The sequence below is a fragment of the Sander lucioperca genome, chromosome 7 (genome assembly GCF_008315115.2).
Source record: "Sander lucioperca isolate FBNREF2018 chromosome 7, SLUC_FBN_1.2, whole genome shotgun sequence".
In the NCBI taxonomy this organism is placed as follows: Eukaryota; Metazoa; Chordata; class Actinopteri; order Perciformes; family Percidae; genus Sander; species Sander lucioperca.
The window spans coordinates 33539386-33560426 of record NC_050179.1 but is presented as its reverse complement, the minus strand read 5'-3'; the positions used below and the strand labels follow the sequence as shown (position 1 = coordinate 33560426).

At 42.3% G+C, this 21041-nt stretch overlaps 1 protein-coding gene across 1 annotated transcript; it reads left to right on the top strand.

The window, feature by feature from the left end:
• Positions 1-1493: 1493 nt before the first annotated feature.
• hyal6 (hyaluronoglucosaminidase 6) lies at positions 1494-10687 on the top strand. The gene is made up of 4 exons (XM_031279762.2): positions 1494-1662; positions 8003-8971; positions 9270-9359; positions 10073-10687. The coding sequence occupies exons 2-4, from the start codon at positions 8036-8038 to the stop codon at positions 10562-10564; spliced, it is 1518 nt and encodes a 505-aa protein (XP_031135622.2). The 5' UTR covers positions 1494-1662; positions 8003-8035; the 3' UTR covers positions 10565-10687.
• The last annotated feature ends 10354 nt before the right edge of the window (positions 10688-21041 follow it).

Here is a 21041-nt window from a genome sequence, read left to right as displayed (position 1 = left end):
TCAGCAGAGTTAAATGATGCATTTGACCAATCAGATGGGCTGCACACCCCATAGAGCCCACATAACACACAAGCACGAATACAATATTTGGAATATATACTGTATATCAATATTTCAAAACAAAGACTTAAAGAGAACATATAGGCCTATAAGATTTTAATTTTAAAAAGTATATATTTTGCTGCGGATCAGAACACAGTGCAGTTGTTTGTTCGGGGAATTCACCAATCATCAACTAAATGGTTCAGACAAATGTGAAGAGCATCTGAAATAATGCCCTGTTCCCAGAATTCTCCTGTGTGGCCCAGACGAGACCTGGGCTCTTTGCTCTCAGTCTGCCAGTGTAATCTAATCAAAACTGCTGCAGAACGGCATGATGGGAGTCATCATGTCTGTCTGCGTTGTTTCCTGTCCGCAAGTTCAATCACAGATCAGACAACTGACTGATCACGGCCACTTTACACAGTGATTGGCCAGGCGTGAGAAAGTAAACAGGGTTTGAACTTTTTCATTTTTCACCGAACTACAAATGAGAGCAACACTATAAAGGTCTCTGCGGAGAGACTGTCTGAAAATGGGCTCTATTATCACCGTATTTAAGCGATAGTGTCTCCCCCCCCTCTTTTGTGTGGCTTTTCACTCTGCCTTCGAGTGTTCGAGGCTGTTCTGAACAGCTATACACTGAATGACATGTATAATCAGCATAATCCAATAGTCTGCAGCAGATTCATCCTCCAAAGATCGTACATTTATGAAATAAACTTCATGACAATCCATTAGGCACTCGTCTCCCTTAGAGATAGGGTGAGAAGCTCAGTCATCTGCGAGGAAGTCGGAGTAGAGCCGCTGCTCCTTTGCGTCGAAAGGAGCAAGTTCAGGTGGTTCGGGCATCTGGTAAGGATGCCCCCTGGGCGCCTCCCTAGGGAGGTGTTCCAGGCACGTCCAGCTGGGAGAAGGCCTCGGGGAAGACCCAGGACTAGGTGGAGGGATTATATCTCCAACCTGGCCTGGGAACGCCTCGGGATCCCCCAGTCGGAGCTGGTTAATGTGGCTCGGGAAAGGGAAGTTTGGGGTCCCCTGCTGGAGCTGCTGCCCCCGCGACCCGACCCCGGATAAGCAGACGATGGACAATCTATAAGTTGTTGAGTTAACCAAAGTTGTGGACAAAAACACACACATACGAACGTACGAAATGCACATCATTCCCAGTAATTGGGCCAAGTTTTGGGTTTCTAGCTCATTCCAGCTCATGGGAATTTAAGCCGCGGTGGAAGACGACAAATAATAATAAACTGGAACAAAAACAATAGGGTTCTACCCCTTCGGGATTTGAACCCTAATAATAACAAACCAGGGGAAAAACAAGGTCTTTGGACCCTAGAATGTGCTCCAGCCGGTTTACTATCCAGGACTTCATCTGTTGTTTCGTCCAGTAAATGAGAGTTCTGTTGGGCACAGATGAGGAGGGGCCAACCCAACAACAGAGGGGCATCTCTGCCCCGAGAGCAGCCAGGGACCTGAGAGAGGGACGACAGGGGGACAGAGACAGTTCAGCAGCTTATCAGATGGACAACTTCTGTATCTGAGGTTTAAAACACAAGAGACAAGAAAATCATCCAACAGGACGCCTTGATCCTATGCTCAGTCTGCAGGGACAGGAAGGTACGTTATCTTATCATAAAACTGTTTTAATTTCCTCTTAAGTGGCAGATTTGGTCACAGTTAATGTCACAGGGTCACTTAGGTAAGCTAAAGCTAACACTCAAACTCTGTGAGTTGGTTGAAAACGCTGTTTCCAGCAGACTTTTTCATGTTTCTACTTGATTCATTTTAAAACAAGATCTAAAGCTTAGGTAACAAGGCCAAACACATCTGCATCCTCAGCACTTAATGATCCATAGGAGATATGGAAATAAAGAAGCAGCATTGTCCATGTGTTGCAGGGGAAACTAGTTATCCTACTAGCATCTTGGCTCCCACAGGGTGGATGCTAAAGTCCTTAGCAAGACATGCTACCATTTGCAACTTACATTAGAGCAGAAGAACACACAACAGTTTAACCAATTTCTTACACTTTAGCACGCCGTTTCGGCATGTAGAGAACTCCAAAGCTTGACAGACCTGCTGTTACTAGTCACGGTTGCTCAGCTGTGATTGGACAATTGCTGTTTGAAGGATTAGAGAATGCTCCATTCAGTGATTTCAGATTCAGAAAATCTGCACTCAAATGCACTTTATTTTTGTAGGGAAAAGTTTGGGGTTTTCTAATTCACTTCAATACAGTTTTCGACAAACAACTGGACAGTTTGAGATACTGTATGCTCCAGGGGGATAAGAAAATAGACAGACGGTCTTATTGGCTAAAATGTAAAAAAGTAAAATATAAAACGCAGCTTGTCCTTATTGGAGCAGTGAAGTGTCTGAGTGCTGATTTTAATAAAACTTTAAAATCACATCTGGAAACTTCAGCAAGGAAACCACTGGAACCTGGAGATAAACCAGATGTATTCAGTGTCTGTGAGAGTGATGGCGTATAAAGGCCTCATTAGTAGTTTGTTCAGCGTTTCAAAAAACCACCAAGGACCTTGTTTTCAAGCAGACTGAGGCCTAAAGTTGAGTTGCAATTTTATATTTTATCTGTTTCCATGTCAGTGACACACACTATTATACCTAACATAGACACGTGTATATACTGTAATAATTGAGTTAGGATAAGAAAAAGTTTCATGGGATTTACTCAATAATGACTGAGTTGGAACAACTTAAAAAGATCCATGCAAATTGTTACCTTCATTTTTTTAAGTTGAGCCAGTGTATTACTTCTTAGAATGTATATATACTTTAAGTGTTGGACAGAAAAAACAACATCCTGATGATTAGGGCTGCAACTAAATTATTTTCATAGTTGATTAATCTATTAGTTGTTTGGTCTATAAAATGTCAGAAAATGGTGAAAAATGTGGATCAGTGTTTCCCAAAGCCCAAGATGACGTCCTCAAATGTCACGAGAGCCACCTTCCCGGAAGCCGTGCAGCTGAAAGCTGTTGCTATCTCCGCCCATACAGCTGACGGATTCACGTGATGTTTCAGAGGAAAGGACGTCTCATCCTTCTAAAAACACATTTCCTCGTTTCCTCTCTCCTTGCATGATTTGCTCGCATCTCTCCCATGCTTCCTCGGTGGGATGGACTAAGACACGAGAAAGGGAAGCTAAAGGAACCAGGAATGCAATTTAAAACATGGGATGCAGCCTAAATGTCTTCAAGGAAACCCCACAGGGGACAAGGGTCCTCTATCAGCTCTGATCACATCATTATCTTTACAGGAGAACAATCCATTTTTTTGGACGCAGACAGAGAGTAAACCTTGAAGTGCAGAAAAAAAGACATGCTTGTTAATTGGTGGAGCATCACGCCAGTGTTGCTGTTCTCTCTGTTTGTGTCTGTTCAGCTCCACCGCAGTTTGGATCAGGTCTGAATGATTATCTGTTTAGGGTTCATTGGGTCGGTCAATGAAGATCTCTAGTCTGGAGAATAATATGTTCACTCTGTTCCATCTTAATGCAGAGCCATCTCTCTCTCTCTCACACACACTTGTCTTGTAGACACATTTGTAACTCCCCACACACACACACACACACACACACACACACACACACACACACACACATAATCTACATACACGTTGGAAGTCGAATCAGCAGTCTGACTCAGACTTTCTGTGGTTTTAGAGCCCCCCCCAATGCCGAATAACGACAGTCACCCTGTCTCTGGTTGTTAGACATTAACACTGGATCATTAAATTCTAATTCAAGGCTGGCTTCATATTTTCCAGATTACACTGTAAACTAAATACTGGTCTGGATGGATATGACACCCCCGAATACAACATCTCTACATCTGCACACACAGCTGCCAAAAAAACACCAGACTAAATCCAGCTGACACAAGCCTGCTAGCTTAAAGAGTGTTTACCTATTTAGTAACTATTGAATGAGAATGATGAAAAAACAAAATGGCAAGGTGTCTGGACGTCCAAGTACAGATAAAACATAAAGCTACTGTGACTGAGCTAGCAATGTTCTTGTCTGGTTAGCTCATCCTTGCTAAGTGTCAGCAATCTCACTAGCTTAGTCGCTAACGTAGCAATACGTTCACACAGCTTATTTAAAGGACGTATTTGACTTCTGTCTCACACAAGGTTAAATAAAGTGGCGACACACAACTACTAATATTTAAGAAATAACAGCTTTATTCTGAAACAGTTCAAAAATCCTGTTCTCAGATGTAAATCTTCTCTCAAGAACAGCAACCTCATTAGCTCAGTCGCAAATGGGGCAATAGGTTCAAACTGTTTATTTAAAAGACGCATTTGACTTCCGTCTTATGTGAGGTTAAATAAAAGTGGTGAGCTTCAAAAGCTTCCTCAGGTTTGGACTCTCTATTCCCTCAAAGGTCAGCGCTGTCAGGATGGCTTGCTATTGGTCAACAGTGTGAGATTTACTTTGCCCCTGGGAGGGAAATTCCTGATCGTTGCAGGTATAGCAGCTTTAATGTATGGCCACCAGCTTAGTTAATTGTGTTAATTAGCGCACCAGAGCATGTGAGCGTAGTCGAGTGGTGAGAATTTCTGCTCATCGCTCCCTCTGCCGCTCTCCTGCCCAAAGCCACTCAGCTCAATATCGCTCCGTGCGCAACTCAGATTTCCCTCCGCTCCAAATCAATGAACGGCGCCCACCTTCCCTTCATGCCTGGAGCTCCGTCAGCAAAAAGATGACGGGCAAGCGCCATGGAGAAGGAGGGCGGACTCCGTTCATCTGCATGTACTGTGCTGCAGTAACACAGAGACGGGCTTGGGCATTATTCAAACTCATGTAAGCCCTAACAGAGCGAAATTGGAGAGGGGTAGATAAGGTGACGCTCTAACATTTTAAAAATCTGCTCTGCGCTCCATCCAAAATCCTCCTTCTTGTGCTTCCCGCTCGCGCTACGCTCACATGCTCTGTAGCACGCTAACACAGATATGTCATTAGCGGGGTTCAAAATTAACTTTTTCGTCCACCAGCCAAATTGCTTGTGAATATTCATATTTCACCAGCGATTCAATAGATTACCTTTTTTTTTGGCTGGTGAGTGAATCAAATCTACCAGCCACTTGCATATTTTAACAGCATTTGGCTGGTGGATGGTGCTTATTTTAAACCCTGGTCATTAGTGTTGCATGTATTTGGTCATAAAACAAAGTAATAAACAAATGGAAGATTTTGACCCGATGATGGTGCTGAATGAAAATTTAAGGGATCACTGAAGTTGCACAGTTCATTCTCCAAGACCATGGATGTCTGAACTCAATTTAAATGTAAATCCATCCAGTATGTATAATTCCAGTCTGCACCAAAGTGGTGGACTGACCAACTGAGATTGCAATCCCTGAAGCCATGCCAGTAGCGTGAGGGTTCATCATGATGGTTGGCTCACACTGACAGTTTACCCCTCGTCCTCATCTGGATCCAATCAGTTGAGTTCAGCTGCTTTTTGCCGTTTTGTTGTGTCTGTCTGAGACAAAACTGAGTCTCCTGTGTCAGTTTGGGGGGTCTTTCTTGTGGTCTGTAGTTGTCGTGTTTCCAGGCCTTTTGGTGGCTTGGAGGACAGCCTGAGTGGCTTCACCGCACTCTTGTTTGTCTTGGATCAGCATCTGCAGAAAAACCTTTCAGCTGGGAGGATTAAGAAACTGGTGCGAGCCTGAAGAAATGCTTTCCTAAACTGAGCCAGAATATGGGAAAACTTTCTGATACATTAAAGCCTTCTTAAAATGTTTTGAAGGAAACATTTTGACAATTGTTTTGTTACTGTTAACTCCCCTTCTTCCACAGTTTTCTCCTCCAGCTCTCCGCTCACTGATCCACATCCAAGATTACTGCGATCATAAAGTTCTCATGCCATTAAATTCAGCAGAGAACCTAAGATGAATGAAAAGTTTAAATGATCGGAGAAGCCTCAGCCCACCGGCGGTTTCCTGCTCTGCTACTCTGGTTACAATCACGCACAAAGAATGATGGGAGATTTTCCGTGGTGTCCTTGGAGGCAACCTCAGTGGCCATGTTTCCCAAGAGTGGGGTCACGATGTCTCCTCGGAAAAACTGAAATATGAATTACTTGCATATGAGGGGGCGCCAAGAGCAATTAGATGGGGCTCTTATACATAAAGAGCTGGAGGGAACAATTTTGGAGGAATGGCAGAGAAGAAAATAAAAGGCAGAGCCACAAACAGACTTACCACGTATTTGAGTATGTACTAAAATAGTAATGGGGTTTTTAAGCTTTGTAGTTGTATTTCCTAAATAAAAATATTTAATTTCAGCTAGTTTCGTTGAGAAATAACGCTGAATTTTCCCAGGTGAGAATTTCGCATTTTCGTGTCACTTATTCGTAACGCTCCAAGTGTGTAAAGGCCTTAATTTTGAAACAATTCAAAGATCCTGTTGTCAGATGTAACTCTTTTTGAGGATGTGTCTTTAAAATGTTCATATAAACCTTAACTTGACATTTGGCCCTAAGAACAGTAATTCATTTTTTTTAGGTTACATCATAAAGAACTGCTGACTACAGTTACCCAAATAATCAGACAGACATCAGGGTTATTGTGGTCTAATTGCAGTTATTAGGAGAAGTTAATGTTTTGTCATGTCAATTTAAGACATATGTTGATTTACAGTAAGAGTTATTTCTGCACTGTAAGTCGACACAAAAACCTGTACAGCAGCAAAAATGTCATCCATGTTCGTCAACATTTTCATGATTGTATTTCTGTCTATTTCTGTGTGGGAAGACGATATTCTGAATTTCTTCCATTCCATCAGAAAGAATATATAGGCACATTTCTCACATAAAACTTTAATAGCTGCAGTAGATGGGTTCACCAAAGCAACATTATATCTTTGTGATGTTTTTGATTTTTTTAATGAATTAAATCAGTAAAAATCTATGAATTCAGTCCTCAGTAGAATCTACAGGACGTTTTGACTGTAGACAAAGGGTCTCTAAGGGCGCTTTCACACCTATAGTTCGGTAGACTCGGTGCGATTCTGGGGTGAAGTTGCAACATTGTTGCATTTTTCATTTGGTTTGGTTAGCTTTCACACTGCACTTTGTCAAACGCAACAAACATTGTAATCAAATGTCACACGGTCGACTCACTGACACTCAGGGACATTTCCTGGTCTCAGAAATAATGCAACACCAAATTTATAACGTCTTGGGTGTTCTTTAAAGGCTAACAATGTGAGCAGCTGATAGACAGCGAGTGAAGGAGAGGGCGGCCCTGATGAGAGAGATGATAATGTGTTGTTACACAGACGACGAGCAATGTGTGGTCATATTAGGTTATAGATTTGAAAGTTGTCATCCCTTAAATCATATATAAGTGCGTCAATTGTGTGAAAAGTTGAAATAACAAGTAAATGCACTGTTTATTGGTTCACTTCTTATATTTGGGTCGGCTCTCACCTGAAGTGAACCGAACTCTAGGACACTTGGAAGCGAACTGAGACCCCAAACAAGTTTGTTTGGTCTGCAACAGAGTTCGAATGAACTTTCACACCACCCCAAACCAACCGGACTATCCGACAACACGCTGCAGAGTTCTTATAAACGCACCAAACAGCTTAGGTGTGAAAGCAACCCAAGACTCTACGTTACTGGTTAGAGTTTTAATGGGTGGAAAGTAAGTAAAAGGGGAGAGCTTATCCTGACTGCTCTCCCTGTCCACACTGTCTCTGCTGCCTTGGGGATTTGAACCTGCATCCTCTTCATCACAGTCCCACTCCCGCTGACAACAGAGGAGCTTTGTGTTTTGTTGTGTTGTGGAATTTGGAGCATTCACTTCAACGATCATCACTCATGTGTCCTCTCAGAGGCCTGCCTGATTATCTCTGCTCACTGAAGCTCATATAATGTTTATTTTCCCTCCAAACATGTCAATTATCTCTCCTCTGCCTGTGTAGGACCACTAATTGCTCCATGAGGAATCAGGGGCCATGGTGCTGATGGGGCTCCATCTGCTGGCGCTGGCCCTGTGGGTTGGTGTTGGAGTAAAGCTCCAAGTTCGGGGTGACCAGATAAAGCCGACTGTAGCACCTCTGATCCCTCACCGGCCTTTTGTCGTAGTGTGGAACGCTCCTACTGAATCCTGCCGCCTTCGATTCAAGGTGGACTTGGACCTCAGCGTTTTCGACATCGTAGCGAACCTCAACGAAACCCTAAGCGGACCAAATGTCACCATATTCTACCACAGCCACTTGGGATACTACCCATACTACTCCAACTCCGGGGTCCCTATCAACGGTGGACTGCCACAGAACCAGAGCATCTCCAAACACCTGAACAAGGCCCGGGCGGACATCGACAAGCTAATCCCCCACAAGGATTTTCGAGGCCTTGGTGTCATCGACTGGGAGAACTGGAGGCCTCAGTGGGTCCGAAACTGGGGCTCAAAGGACATCTACCGCAACAAATCCAAGGAACAAATCCGGAGACTTCACCCGAACTGGCCGGAGAGCAAGGTGGAGAAGGAAGCGAAGGAAGGCTTCGAGAGGGCTGGGCAGACCTTCATGAACCTGACTTTAGCCCTGACTGAAAGCCGCAGGCCGGACGGGCTGTGGGGGTTTTACCTGTTCCCAGACTGCTACAACTACGGGTACAAGCAGCACCCGAGGCGGTACACCGGCGAATGCCCCAACGTTGAGCATGTACGCAACGACCATCTGATGTGGCTCTGGAAGGAGAGCACAGCCCTCTATCCATCCATCTACCTGGACTACGAGCTCAAGTCCTCCGCCAACACTGTCAAGTTCGTCCACTATCGAGTCAAGGAAGCCATGAGGATCGCATCCATCGCCCGCACGGACTTCACATTGCCAGTGTTTGTCTACTCCAGACCTTTCTACGCCTACACTTTTCTGGTTCTTTCAGAGGTAAATCTTTTAGTTCTAAGTCACAGACCTTTACAATTGAACCTTCTGTCATGCTTGTTCATCCCTGGTGTGGCTCTTTGTGTGAATATTGTAATTAAACAGTTTTTAGCCGTTCTCTTTGCAGCAACGTCACTATAGGTGAGCATGTACCTTAAAGATGCTTTCCCAGACACTTCTTAGTATCTTTGTAGACCCGAGAGTAGTTGTAGATTATAAAGGCAATAATAACTAGCCAGTTTTAGTTAGATTCAGTTTTTGATTTGTTTACTAAGCTAAAAATTACCATCTCGTGTTTCAGAGCGACCTGGTTCATACCATCGGGGAGAGCGCCGTCTTGGGAGCATCAGGCGTTGTTCTCTGGGGATCATCAGAGTACTCACGATCAAAGGTAACGTTAAAAAGTGTAACCAAAAAATATTGTTCAAACTGGAGAGTTAGAACTGATTAAAACGGTGCTAACTTAAAATAAAGTTTCAATACAAAATTCAATACCGAAAGCTTTGAATGCACTTAAACTCAGAGTAAAGTAATAGCCTTAAACTGAATGCATGTTATATAGCATTGTACATCATAACATACATTCACATGAAACAAGCCACAAAGCATTAAGGAACAATAAATGTTAAAGTCATAAATGCTTTAAACAAGGCTTCATAGTTTCTGATGTCATTGTTCTCTCCTACAGAACTGAATGTTTCCAAAAATAGTGATATTATTTTTTTCTGACCAAACTTTTCACAGTCACAAACCAGGAGACAGAGCATTTGTTTTATGTGTGAAAGTGGTCAGGATTTCTGTTGGATTTCTTTACATCCTGTTTACAGCAGACTCAGCTGTAAATCTAGGAGAAGAATCTGTCTTGTAATCATCACTGAAGAGAACATTTTCAAACATACTATGACACAACTGAAATTAGCTTAATCTCAATTGAGTTGAACATTTGTCATGATTCTTGAAACCTTTTACGTATCACTGTAAAGTCCAGCAAACTGTCGGCAATCCCAGCCGCCTCCCTTATTTTGAACAGAATAATTTTTTTTAATGCTTTTGAGTTCATTTTACAGCCAACTGACAGTCTTTTTTTCGTCCTGCCTCTTTTAGAGAAACTGCTTGACAGTGAAAAAGTACATTGACGGTCCGCTGGGACATTATGTCATCAACGTCACCTCCGCCGCCAAGCTGTGCAGCAAAGCGCTTTGCAAGAAGAACGGCAGGTGCGTCCGCAAGAGCCTGGACTCGGGCGCTTATCTGCACCTGAACCCGCGCTTCTTCCACATCCACCGCAACCCGACGCCCAGGGGGCCACGCTTCCACGTCAGCGGCCACCTCAACAACCTCGACATCCTGGACATGAAGCACAAGTTCACCTGCCAGTGCTACCAGGGCTGGACGGGTGTTTACTGTGAGATGCCCCAGGCTCCACCCCCTGCTCCTCCTCCCCCACCTCAGCCTGTCTTCCCTCTGCCTCATCCCAGAGAGAACAGCCTGCTGGGAGACATCCTAATCATCCTGTCACTCCATTTCTCCTGTCTGTGTATCATCATGTTCTTGGGACTCTGTCTCATTATCAAGTGTCTGATACTGGAGACTTAATTTTTTGAGTTTTAGCCAGACCCAATGCTGCAGTTCCTCTAATGTCCACAAGAAAACTATCGAAATTAATGGGAAAACCTCCAACTTCTCTCTACAAACATCAATACAGTCAGTATTACTTCATCTAATGTGTGTCTTGGTGGTGATTTAAACAAATGGCTTTTTAATTAAAGGAATATTTCACTAAAAAAAACCTGTAGGCTCAAAAGGGTTGCACTAAAAAGTTTGTAGTTTTCTCTTTCACAAAAGATGGATTCACAATTGTGACTTATCTTGCAGCTGGATTTTCGTGGTATCACAAGATCACAGAAGAATTGCGGGATCACATTTCACACGAAAATCCATTTTGTCAGGTTTTAAGTAATGCGTTTGTGTCTGAACTACCAGCTTACTGAACCAATCAGCGTCCGGTGAGAAGCCACTGGCAGTTACGGGCGTGGTTTAGGGGTGACGGCCGCGACGTGATAAACAGATGGTTCGTCCAATCACCTGCCAGGCATTTTTTGAAAGTGCATGCCCTTTTCCAAACAGTTTCCAACGAGAGTTTCTCAGATGATGCTGTGTTAATAAAGTATCTGGCGTGTCAGATGTAGTGATTTTACAGCACAAAAAAAGGAATCAAACATCCACAGAAACTTCTGAAACCAGTGAACCAACCATCATCTCTGCCCGTCAATCGACCATTTTCTGCCATTTTTCCAGGTCAGGTACAGTATATCTTACAGGAGTAGGACATCCTTCTTCCTCATCCACGTCCTCCAGCTACCCGTGCATTTGTTTCTAAGGCAACAACAACAGTACTTTCATTCAACCAAAATCAAAGTGGACCACTGTCACTGTTTATCGTGCATGGATAACCTATCAATTACATCTCCAGTCTTGAAGTGCAACTCAGAGCATTTGCATGTTATTTTTATTTTTGCTGTAAGCCTGCCATCTTGTTTGACAAGTTAAGTTTCTGTAGAAGTTTTAAAACATGTTTCCCTTTTAGGCCAATGGAACTGCAAGTTACAAACATTTCAGAGCATAAAAGAGGTGAATATACTTAAAAGATGGCATGTTGTTCAGATTTGATCGATGGCCATGTGAAGTTCCGTATCGTGTGTCCCCGTCCGCTTTGGACCTGAACTGGGTTGGTTTGGGGGTGGGTGGGAAAACTGAAGGGACGTGACACACTGTTTTCACTAAGTTTTGTTCACAATGGATTGTATTGTATGTCACGTGGCATGAAAATTTAAACTCAAATAAAAAAAGTTGAAAAAAAAAGACAAGAAAAAAAGATGCTGCAGACAGAACTAATCACTTACTTCTGGAAAAACTGGAAAGAAAGAAAGGACTCTGGAGTTAATTTGACATAGCAGGATGACAAAACAAACTTTGCGCGTCTACATAAACCTCAGAAAACAATCAATAAATCACCGAAATCCTAGAAGACTGTTCAGTGTTGCACAGTCACAGACGTTTGTTTAAAATCGGGATAATGACTGTAATGAAGCTGACATCGCAGGCAGCACTACATCAGTAAATCTGGGTGGTGATGGTGCAGTCATTCAAATGATGAGTCACAGCGAGCTGCGGCGGGACGGGTCACATGACCAAACACTTTAACAATAGTCTCTGTTTGTCCCACGGGAAAGGGAGGGACGGCCGAGTGTCAAACAACTGTTTTGGGTGAAGAGATGAGGGAGGGGAAGCTTCTGTTGCAACTGAAAGCTTCAGGGTTCACAAACAAGAACTGTCACAACAGAGTGAGGATTACAGAAAGTGTTGAAGTCAGCTGATTATAAATGGTCTTTTTTTTTTTTTTTACTCAACTTTAACAGAAGCTTTACAGTTTTATCACTTATCTGCTGCCGCATGATATCAATGTTTGTTTTGTCTTTGCTTCTATATTTATGTGTAGTTATAACTGAGCCCAGTAGGGGATGGGAGGGAGATTTAGTTTTGTACCGGTAATTTGTGATCTCATTGAACTAGACGAATTCCTGTATATGAACAGCTATAAAGGAATAGTTTTTTAGAAAAAAACACTTACTTAGGAGGGTCACGATTGTCCAAATCCACTATATAATATGACTTTCGACTTCAAAGCTATAGTGCACAGCTATTTTATATTAATGAACGTCTGTTACATTCAAGCCCATGCCAAACGAGTTGATCCAAAGCTAATTAAGACTATCAGCTCCATAAAACTCTTTCTGTATTTGTCAGTATGGCTGGTTTTACAAAATGGTGTCGTCCAGCGACTTTTGCGTGCAGAAGCTCGAGTGATGCGTTTTACGTCACCGCTGAGAAAGGACAGCAGCAGCGTTCAGCTTTGGAGACAAAGAGGACATAACAATAGGCCTATGTCACACTTCCTCCTTCCGGAACGCGGAGAACTTCCGGTCAACAGTCCCTTTCTCCATAAGGATTTAGAATATCAGTCATAATGTCTAAACCATCCGAGGTAGACTGACCCCGAGCTACGTGGTTGTGAAACGAAAGTTTCTGCTCCTGTAGAAGCTAGAAGTCTGTATGAAATCAACCTTGTTTTAAGTAAAACATGTTTTATCCGCGATCTTATGGAGAAAAACTACACTACCCACTACCCACAATCCTAAGCGTAACAGCAACGTCTCTGATTGGTCCAACTTGCGAACGGCTAGAGCGAGCTTCTGCCATTGGAGTCACTATGATAGTTTCTGTAAACGGTCTTGTACCTTTGCCTCTTTTGCCGTTTTCAAAATGTTTTTTACTTTGAGAGTGTTCATTTACAATCCGAACCACATCGTCGTAGGTGACTTCAGGACTCCGACCTGAGACTTGGTCCTGCAGTATCTATCGGGCTCCGCCATTGTAAAAAGCTAACCGGAAGAGCCGTATCCCCAATCAGAGACGTTCTTCCGGTCTTCAATTGTTGCGAGACATAGGCCTATTACAAGATAATTACCTCTTCTGAAGAGTCTATCATGTTTTTTTGACTTCTCTGTGTCCTTCTTGATTTAACGGGATAAACACTACCAGCAACTGTGTGGAGGAGAGGTGGGGTGGTTTGTGGTCACCGAAGGCTTGCATCATGTGGATGTGCTGACAGTGTTGTTATCATTACTTAGAATTCCTCAGGAGGGCTACAGAAACTACACACTATAGCTTTAAAGGGTAACTTTGGGGTTTTTTCAACCTGGAACCCTATTTTCCTATGTTTTTGTGTCTAAGTGACTGATGGGAACAACACTCTTTGAAATTGGTCCAGTTTTAAACAAGACCGATGCTGTCGGCAGTCAGAGAAACAAGCTACAACGTAAGTTATTGGGCAATTGTGCAGCTTCTATTTATGTTCAAAAAAGTGCTGGTTTTGCCACCGACAGGCTCAGATTAATATTATTCTGTGTCTGATAACATTATGGAAAGGATTTCTAAGGAGGTCTTTCTGTTAAAGAGTAAGATAAACATAAAAAATATCCGCGAAATTGCGTTTGCTAAAGCCAAGTACACTTCATTCAAAGTTGACAGAAACAAAATAAAACTATGAAAAGCTGTTTTGGGTCGTTTTACCACTTTTCCAACAATCACAACTGTAGTTTTGGTTGAAATCTGGTGGGTTTAGCGCTAGTGATCTCAGAGCTGTTTTTGGTTAAACAGAAAGGTCTTGAAGAGGTTTTAAAAAGGCCTATCTCTGTAGGGATCCTTTGCATAATGTTGTCAGACACTTAGAATAATAATCTGAGTCTGTCAGTGGCAAAAACAGCACTTTTATTGGACGAAATTGACAATGCACATTTGCCCCATATGATGACATTGCAGCCCGGGCTGCGGCTGCCTGTTACAGCGTTCTTGCTAAATACTGGACCAATTACAAAGCTTGTTGTTCCCATCAGCTACTTAGACACAAAAACATAGGAAATAGGGTAGTCCAGGTCACGATTGGATAACATTTTCGATTTGAAAATGTTCTTTGTGCAGTTTGGAGATTCAAGGCCGGTGTGCAAGGGCCATTTCAAAGATCGGATGTATTCCCAAATGGACGGGACAGTAGATTCCGTCTATAAAGCAAAGGGCGTCTGCGTACGTTGATGTGTCCTCACATGTCCAGAGAGTGCTCAGGAAGCCTGTGTGGTCACATTTGGCTGCACATGGACTTCTACACAGAGGGCAGCTTTTGTCCCAAGAACCCTCGCAGCTACACAAACACAAAAAGTATAATTAGAGCTTCAGTTGCCTCACTCCGATTTATGCCCCCCGGAATCAAACCACCAACAATCTGGAGAAAAAGAAAAACAATGAAAGTAGAGAGGTAAGTATCACATTGCTTTTGTTGTACTAATGGAATAGTGAAAATGTACATTATACTGACCTGACGTAACTTTTCACGACAGATTTGAGATATTGTGTCGTGCATTGCTTCAATCCATTGCATGGCTGTGAAATGAATACTGTATGTACAGTACTCTTTATCATGACAACTTGTCACAGCCAAGGCATTTCTCCCTGTCTGTTTAAACACTTGCTGTCTTTGTCCACCTTGGAATAAATGTTATGTTTCTACTCAAACAAGCAAAGTAAAGCCAGGACTTTGCTTGATCACCTTCTGGTGAACCTTTACCGAGCACATAAAACACAGTGACTCAGGATATTTTATACCAGATGAAAAAAATTGAGAGTTTGGTCCAGCAAAAACACAATTAAGCAACTTTTAGTGGTTTTCAGATGCTCTGAGCGGACTGACGAACCACTAAACACTCTACCCAGAGTGGAAACTGTCAGGTCCACTCAGGAGGACCGTTTATTCACTCTCGGCTTTGTTGTTTTTTAAATAAGTTCACCCCTCCCTCCAAAACATTTTTAACCTTTTTAAATTTCTTCCCGTCTGGACAGCCAGTGGTTTCAGTTTATTTCTATGAAAATCAACAGATGCAGAGAATTAAAACGCAACTCTGTTAGAACTCTGTTTTTGAAGGATACTCTACCCTCGTGTGGTAACCCAGTTGAAAAATCCATCTGTAGTGTCTGACAAGTTCCTGAAGGGACATTTTCACTTGCCAACATGTTTGTCTGGAGTGAGAAAATTCTAATTTGCAAAAGAAGTGGAGATGAACTAGGAATGCAAAAGCATGAAAAAAACACAGCTGAGTAAGATAAGCAATCATTTATAAAAGTGAAATTATATCTTGAGAGCTAAATTTAACTAAAACGGTATTGTCTGTTTATTTGTAGAGAGGATTTGGGTGTTTTCTCATTCACTTAAATAAAGTCAGTTTTGTCTAGCAGCATCTAATTCAAATCACAGGAACTGCATCCTAATACTATGTTGTGTTTTTGCTTCATTAGAAGCTATTTGTCTTTTACCACAATAATCATTAACATTTTGTGTATTATGTATTATGTAGTATGTGTATATGTGTTTTATTCACTGCAGCTGATAGACAAAAAAAGATTATATTACTTATTATTTTAACTTCCTCCTGCCTGCTGATTGTTTTTTGATGTTGGTATGACCAAGGCTCATATTGCTACACAGCATGCAGACTCAGGGTGTGATTTGTGTTTTTCTGGCTAAACTCCACTACCACGGCCCCTGAAAGGAGCATCATCTGCTCACAGTCACCTATTGGCGGCTAAACAACTGCCACTGGTAGCTGGCGTCCCGGAGCTCTGTAGCGGCTAACTGCCGCTTGGATTTAAAGTGCTCATATTATGCTTTTTGGCTTTTCCCCCTTCCCTTTATTGTGTTATATATCTTTAATGTGCACGTTATAGGTCAACAAAGTGAAAAAGCCCAAAGTCCACCCCTAAGGGACTTACCATCTCCAACAGAAAACACTGTTCACAAACTGCTCCAAACAGCTCTATTGTAGTCCAGCCTTTACTTCAGAGACAAACATGGTCACTTTGGAACACAAGTTATAATGCTCGCCTAGCTGCTAGCGTGGCACGCCCTCATACTCTGCTTCTGACTGGCTAGTAGTCCTTACCTAGGTACTGTCAGGGCACGCCCTCATACTCTGCTTCTGACTGGCTAGTAGTCCTTACCTAGGTACTGTCAGGGCACGCCCTCATACTCTGCTTTTGACTGGCTAGTAGTCCTTACCTAGGTACTGTCAGGGCACACCCTCATACTCTGCTTCTGACTGGCTAGTAGTCCTTACCTAGCTAGTGCACATGTGCGACTCCCAACAAAGATGGAACAGAAGTGAGAGGTCTCACTCTGTAGCTAAAACAGAGAGCTCAACACACAGGGTGAAAAGAGGAGCTGCAGCAATGTGCAGCACAACAAAAAGATGGTGTTTTTTGAAAATTAAACCATGTAAACCTATTCTGATATAACCTCTAAATACAATTATGAACCTGAAAATGAGCATAATATGAGCACTTTAATCGATCTATGGCACTATAGACTGTTCATGTTACAGTGATTTAGCTTAAAATACTTCTATTTTACATATATAATATATGGTCTATTGGTGAAGTAGCATTAATCACTTTGAGGGAGGGATACATTTTGTACCCCCCCGGGGATAAAAAAAATAATTCAGCAGAGGCAGGGATATATAGACCAGAAAGGGGGAAATCCCACACACCCTGCCGGGAAAATCGCACCCTGTGCAAACCCATTCGTGGAAAGAGCAAGCTCAAATCCATCAGAAGAGCGAAACTATTTATTTAAGTTTTTTGTGATTTTAAAAAAAAACTTGTAGATGATTTTTCCGATGTATTTTTTCCAACGTTTTCAGACGTTTACTAACTGAGAGAATTTTACGTAGGCCTAACAACAAATGTTGTGTATTTTTACTGAAGCTACACACAAAAATTTCACTTTTTAATTACGGGACAAAGTCTGGTTAATGAGCTGCCAGAACTTTTTCTGTTATTTTACGGATTTATGTCTTAGAGGGTTAAATGTTTTCTCATCTGGGGTCAAGGATAATCTATAGTAGGCTACAGCTTGTGAAGCCCTTTGAAGCAAATGTGTGACTGTATAAGTAAAACTGACTTGACTGGCATCCTGTAGCTATTTTGATTTTCAACACGCTTATATTAGGACCTTTTGGTGGCGCGAGATGAAATGTCAGAGGATCATCAGAGTCATTAAGATATAATAAATGTCTGAAGCAGGTTTCACGGCCTTCAAATCTCCTCAGGAGTAAATGTGACTCAGGCAGAGCTGACGTTATTATGGCATTATGATGATTGACAGCCGAGGAAGTAAACAGCCTCAGCGTATGCAATTCACAGTCCTCTCAGTTTCCTGTCAGGGTCTTTTTTTTTCTTCTCCATCTTCTAAACACAAACCTGAGAATGTGAGAACAGATGAAAGTTAAAATCAGAAAATAATCAGACACACAGTCACAGTTTGTTTCCTTCCACTGTTTTAACACGACCACATTTAAAGAGTTTACTTTCTCAATCACTGTATTCTATATCCTTTTTGTAAAATAAACTTTCATCAGTCAATATGTCCTAAACATACAGAAACCAAACACCTGTAATTTCACAGACCACAGACATCAGTTCGCTCCTGCACTTTAGCTAATAACCATAATCAGCTTTAGTTCAGTGTCAGCAGTCATTCTGGACGTTCAGCTCTTCTGCACTGAAGCTGGAAAAGACTCAACACAAATTTTATATGTTTTCTTTTAAACTGACAGTGACGGGTCTTTCAGAGAACATTTGCTGTAAGAAATCAGAGCAGTTGTCTGCAAGTTACAGGACAGAGTCTTCAGAGACGTTTTCTGCACATTGCAGTGCGTTAAAGGATGAGTCTGGCGTTGGTCTACATGGATTGTCAACAAATGTGCAGAGGTGGAAAGAGTACAAAAATATTCTACTTAAGTAAAAGTACTATTACTTTGATGACCTTTAACTTAAAGCTATACGCCGTAGCCTGAAAAAAAATGTAACTACACATTGCGGCGACGCCTGTTGCTCGGCCGTGGCTCGGTAGCGTTGCTCCCCGACTCATTTCCCCCCCGACTCATTTCTGGGTTCTCCTTTTCCATTAACAACATGAAATCAAGGAGAGGGTTAACTTGCGTGGCACTATCTTTGTGGGGACCTGTCATTGACATGCATTCCCTAGCCCCTTACCCTAACCTTAACCATCACAACTAAATACCTAACCTTAACTCTTACCCTCACCCTAACCATAACCTAATTCTAACCCTAACCCTAAAACCAAGTCTTAACCCTCAAACAGCCCTTTAAACTTGTGGGGTCCAGCATTTTGGCCCCACAAAGCAGTCCGGACCCCACAAGTATACTGTATTCCCGGTTTTTGGACCCCACGAATATAGTTAAACAAGAACACACACACACACACACACACACACACACACACACACACACACACACGCAAGCCCTGCTATTCTCTTAAAGAGAATGACGCACACAACAACGCACAAGTATAAACTTCAGTCCACTTACGTAGGCTACGGCGAAAGCTCTGCATTGAGCCTCCAAAGAAGCATAAATCAGGCTTTGTCTGCAGCTCTAATTGGCTGTTTATCAGCTGTTCATCGCCTCTCTGCTGCTTCTCCACCATCCTGCTGATTACAGGCCGGGAGGGGAAGCAGATAAACATTTACCACCGTCGTACACAAACAATTAACGAGGTCTAAACACTGACGAATGGCGATCCAGATGGATAGGATGTCTCACCTCCGAAACCACTAAGACCGATGACTTACCCTCTGGAAAACACATCATTTCCTCAAGGATATTTTATTTATTTCGGGCCCACTTCCATCTCTAGGTCGCGGATCAGGCCTCTTTAGCAGACTACTCTCCCTTAACACCTGGCTCCAGCTCACATGCAGTATTCACAGGATAGGTTTTATTGACAACTTCAATCTGTTTTGGGAACGTGGCTCCCTGTTCAGCAGGGATGGGATTCATCCCAATACACGCGGAAGCCAGATGCTACGTGGAAATTTGCACCACGCCCTGCATACCCAGACCTCTGATTGACTGTTTACATCCCGTAAACACTCCCACAAGCACACTGACCAGACACACTCTCCCAAAGTCAATAATCAGAGATACAGCGCTACACGCCCCTCTGTGCTCCCTTCAGAGCAATCACCCATTCATAATCCCATAACCACCGTGTCTGTCCCCCGACTGAGACCGTTTAAACCAAACGCTAACAAAAGAGGTGCTATACTAAACAACCTAATTGGAATTAAAACAACCACTGCAACGATAGAACAGAATAGGAAAATCAAATGTGGACTATTAAATATTAGATCTCTGTCATCGAAAGCATTATTGGTAAATGAATTGATATCAGATAACCACATTGATTTATTCTGCCTCACCGAAACCTGGCTGGGCCATGACGAATATGTTAGTTTAAACGAAGCCACTCCTCCCAGTCATAATAATACCCAAATTCCACGAGGCTCAGGCCGAGGAGGGGGAGTTGCAGCCATATTTGACTCGAGCCTGTTAATTAATCCTAAACCTAAACTAAATTATAACTCGTTTGAAAGCCTTGTTCTTAATCTTCAACACCCAACATGGAAAACAGTACAGCCAATTATATTCGTTGTTGTTTACCGAGCACCAGGTCCATATTCTGAGTTTTTATCTGAATTCTCAGAGTTTTTATCATGCGTAGTCCTTCAATCAGACAAAGTACTTATTGTAGGTGATTTTAATATCCATGTGGACATTGAGAGCAATAGCCTTAGTACTGCTTTCAATTCACTGCTAGATTCTATTGGTTTCAGTCAGAGGGTGCATAAGGCCACGCACTGTTTTAACCACACCCTCGACCTTGTGCTAGAATATGGCATCAAAATTGACGATTTAATAGTATTTCCGCAGAATCCTTTATTATCAGACCATTTTTTAATAACTTTCGAATTCCTACTACCAGACTATACGAAATTAAATAAAAGTTTCTACACTAGATGCTTATCTGACAGTGCTATAGCTAAATTTAAGGAAGCTATTCCAACAGCACTTAACTCAATGTCATGCCTTAATATAACAGAGGACTGTTATGTTAACTCTAGTCCCTCCCAACTTGATAACTTTGTAGACGCTGCTACGGCCTGCCTACGGACTACTTTAGACTCGGTTGCTCCTCTCAAAAAGAAGATGATGAAGGAAAGGAAACTAGCACCTTGGTATAACTCCCAAACTCGCAAATTAAAACAAATCTCACGAAAACTTGAAAGTAAATGGCGTTCCACCAAACTGGAAGAATCTCGTGTGGATTGGCAAGATAGTCTAAAAAATTATAGGAGGGCCCTCAGAAATGCCAGATCAGACTATTACTCAACACTAATAGAAGAAAATAAGAACAACCCAAGGCTTCTTTTCAGCACTGTAGCCAGGCTGACAGATAGTCACAGCTCTATTGAGCCATCTATTCCTATAGCTCTGAGCAGTGATGACTTCATGACCTTTTTTAATGATAAAATTATAACAATTAGAGAAAAAATTCATCACCTTCTGCCCACAGCTTCCAACGACTCACCATTGGGCGCAG

Bases quoted from the DNA above. Each gene is read 5' to 3' on its own strand.
- hyal6 (XM_031279762.2), top strand. From the start codon at position 8,036: ATGGTGCTGATGGGGCTCCATCTGCTGGCGCTGGCCCTGTGGGTTGGT. The intron at 8,972-9,269 runs GTAAATCTTTTA...CTCGTGTTTCAG, and splicing joins CTTTTCTGGTTCTTTCAGAG to AGCGACCTGGTTCATACCAT. The intron at 9,360-10,072 runs GTAACGTTAAAA...TGCCTCTTTTAG, and splicing joins CAGAGTACTCACGATCAAAG to AGAAACTGCTTGACAGTGAA.